Genomic DNA, 2,424 nt, shown 5'->3' on the forward strand with positions numbered 1-2,424 from the left:
ATGTTTTATATTGATATAAAACTAAGGAAAAGGAATTATAATACTCTATATGTTAAATGTTAGTAATGACGATTTTTATTGATAACAATAAGGTTTTACCTCTAAATTTGGATTATGTAAAACTAGTCCTTACCCTTAAAGAGAAAGGACAAAGGTGATAGGAGACTTTTAAAAGAAATATTTTATCTATCAATTTTTTTTAGTAGTGTTATATCAATCATTTTTTTTATACTAAAAAGGTTTTGATTAAATAAAAATTATATATTAAGCAACATATAATAATAAGAAAGCCATCATTAATGCGAATAATCCAGTAGCTTCAGCAAAAGCGAAACCTAAGATAGCATATGAGAATAATTGTCCTCTTAATGAAGGATTTCTAGCAACACCTAGTATTAATGCACCGAATACAACACCGATACCTACACCAGCACCAATTAAACCTGTTGTAGCCAATCCTGTTCCAATAATTTTAGCAGCTTGTAGCATTTTAGATTAAATATTTGTGTACAACCATTTAAGTAAGGTAACCTTAACTAATAAAGAATTATTTATAAACACTAAAACTTAAATATAATATATATAATCAAATGTGTGTAAGATTTAAATCTTATTGTATCTTATTATATTTTAATATGTTTTACAATAAATAGCTATAAATTAATTAATTAATTAATTTATTAAATTATTATATTGTAAAATATCACGTTTAATAATATAATATATACCTTACAACTAATCAATTGATTGATTATATTTATAACTTCAGCACACTGATCTATTGAAGGTTCAGTTACTAATGCATATTTTACGTTTATATTAGTTAAATATTTATTACAATCGCAAAGTAATAATTTTATAGCTTCGCTTTAATTGTTTAAATTATTCCACTCGGGTTAATTCCTGATTGTAAAGGTAAGCTTGCAAAAGCATGAGGTTTAGGTGGACTAGTTAAACATCATTCTAATGAACTATTATTTCTAGTGAATAATACTTGGAATGTATCACTAAATAATTGTGGAGTTAATCAAGGGTATCTTGAAACTGCTTTACCTTCTGTTAATTGTTTGTAAATAATTGTTAAGAAATATCATGTAGCTACAACACTAACAATAGAACCTATACTACTTAATAAGTTTCAACCGTAGAAAGCATCAGGATAATCACTAATTCTTCTAGGCATACCTTGTAAACCTAAGAAGTGTTGTGGGAAGAATGTTAAATTAACACCTACAAATAAGATTCAGAAGTGTACTTTAGCTGCGAAGTGATCATAAGATAAACCTAATAATTTAGGTATTCAGAAGTATCAACCACTAAATAATGCAAACACAGCACCCATAGATAAAACATAATGGAAATGAGCAACAACATAGTAAGTATCATGGAAAGCAACATCAAGTGATGCATTAGCTAAAACAACACCACTCAATCCACCAATTGTGAATAATACAACAAATCCTAATGCAAATAACATAGGAGGTGTTAAGTGTAATGAACCACCATAACATGTAGCTAATCAACTGAATATTTTAATTCCAGTAGGTACTGCAATAATTAAAGTAGCAGCTGTGAAGTAAGCTCTTGTATCCACGTCTAAACCAACTGTATACATGTGATGACTTCAAACTAAGAAACTAAAACACCAATAGACATCATAGCGTAAACCATACCTAAGTAACCAAATACATTTTTACCAGATCCCGCTGCAATAACTGTACTAATAATACCAAATCCTGGTATAATTAAGATATAAACTTCAGGATGTCCGAAGAATCCATTCCTTCAAATTTAACTTATCATCAATATATTGATGTTCATTTATTAAATCCAGGTACCAGTAATTATATAATTCTGGGCTTGTGCATATATAAAATATGGAAGGAACCGACTGTACATTAAGCAGCATTTCAGCCACCTACCAGTGAACCAGTCTGTAGCGGTCACTTAAATAACCGACGGTCTTTAAACATGAAAATTCATTGACCGTTAACACTAGTATCGCTAATGTTTATACTAACTTTTCCTTTTATCAATTATATATTAATTGATAAGTATAACAATATATACCAAATTATATATACGTTACACTTAAGAGTTGCAAGTAGTAATAACTAAACATTAACTAAGTATAAGGTATATTCATTATAGAATATTTGCTCTTTTGGATCTTATATCCTTTTACATCTGTCCTAAGAGCTTCAAAACTTGCACGTTAAACCTTTACTTTTTTTCCCTAATATTTTAATTAATTTTATTTATCAATCTAGTTTTTTCAATCATCTCTATCCTTTTAATTGGGTCTAAATGATATTTTTTTAACAAATCTTCATATATTTCTTTTCATAAAATATAACTAGTAGATTTTTTAGTTAATAATGTATAAGTATCAAAATAGGGAAATATATTTTTACAATTTTTTAA

General features: G+C 27.5%; 1 protein-coding gene across 1 annotated transcript, besides 1 other annotated feature; it reads right to left on the reverse strand.

The window, feature by feature from the left end:
- Positions 1–270: 270 nt before the first annotated feature.
- On the reverse strand, positions 271–489 carry NFIA_046330 (ATP synthase subunit C family protein; the record flags this gene model as incomplete). Its single annotated transcript, XM_001267676.1, has 1 exon — positions 271–489. A coding segment is annotated over one exon (219 nt), but the record flags the coding sequence as incomplete, so codon positions are not given.
- Positions 490–658: 169 nt separating this feature from the next.
- Positions 659–684: a microsatellite.
- Positions 685–2,424: the final 1,740 nt, after the last annotated feature.

Source organism: Aspergillus fischeri, genomic scaffold (genome assembly GCF_000149645.3).
Source record: "Aspergillus fischeri NRRL 181 1099437635521 genomic scaffold, whole genome shotgun sequence".
Taxonomy (NCBI): Eukaryota; Fungi; Ascomycota; class Eurotiomycetes; order Eurotiales; family Aspergillaceae; genus Aspergillus; species Aspergillus fischeri.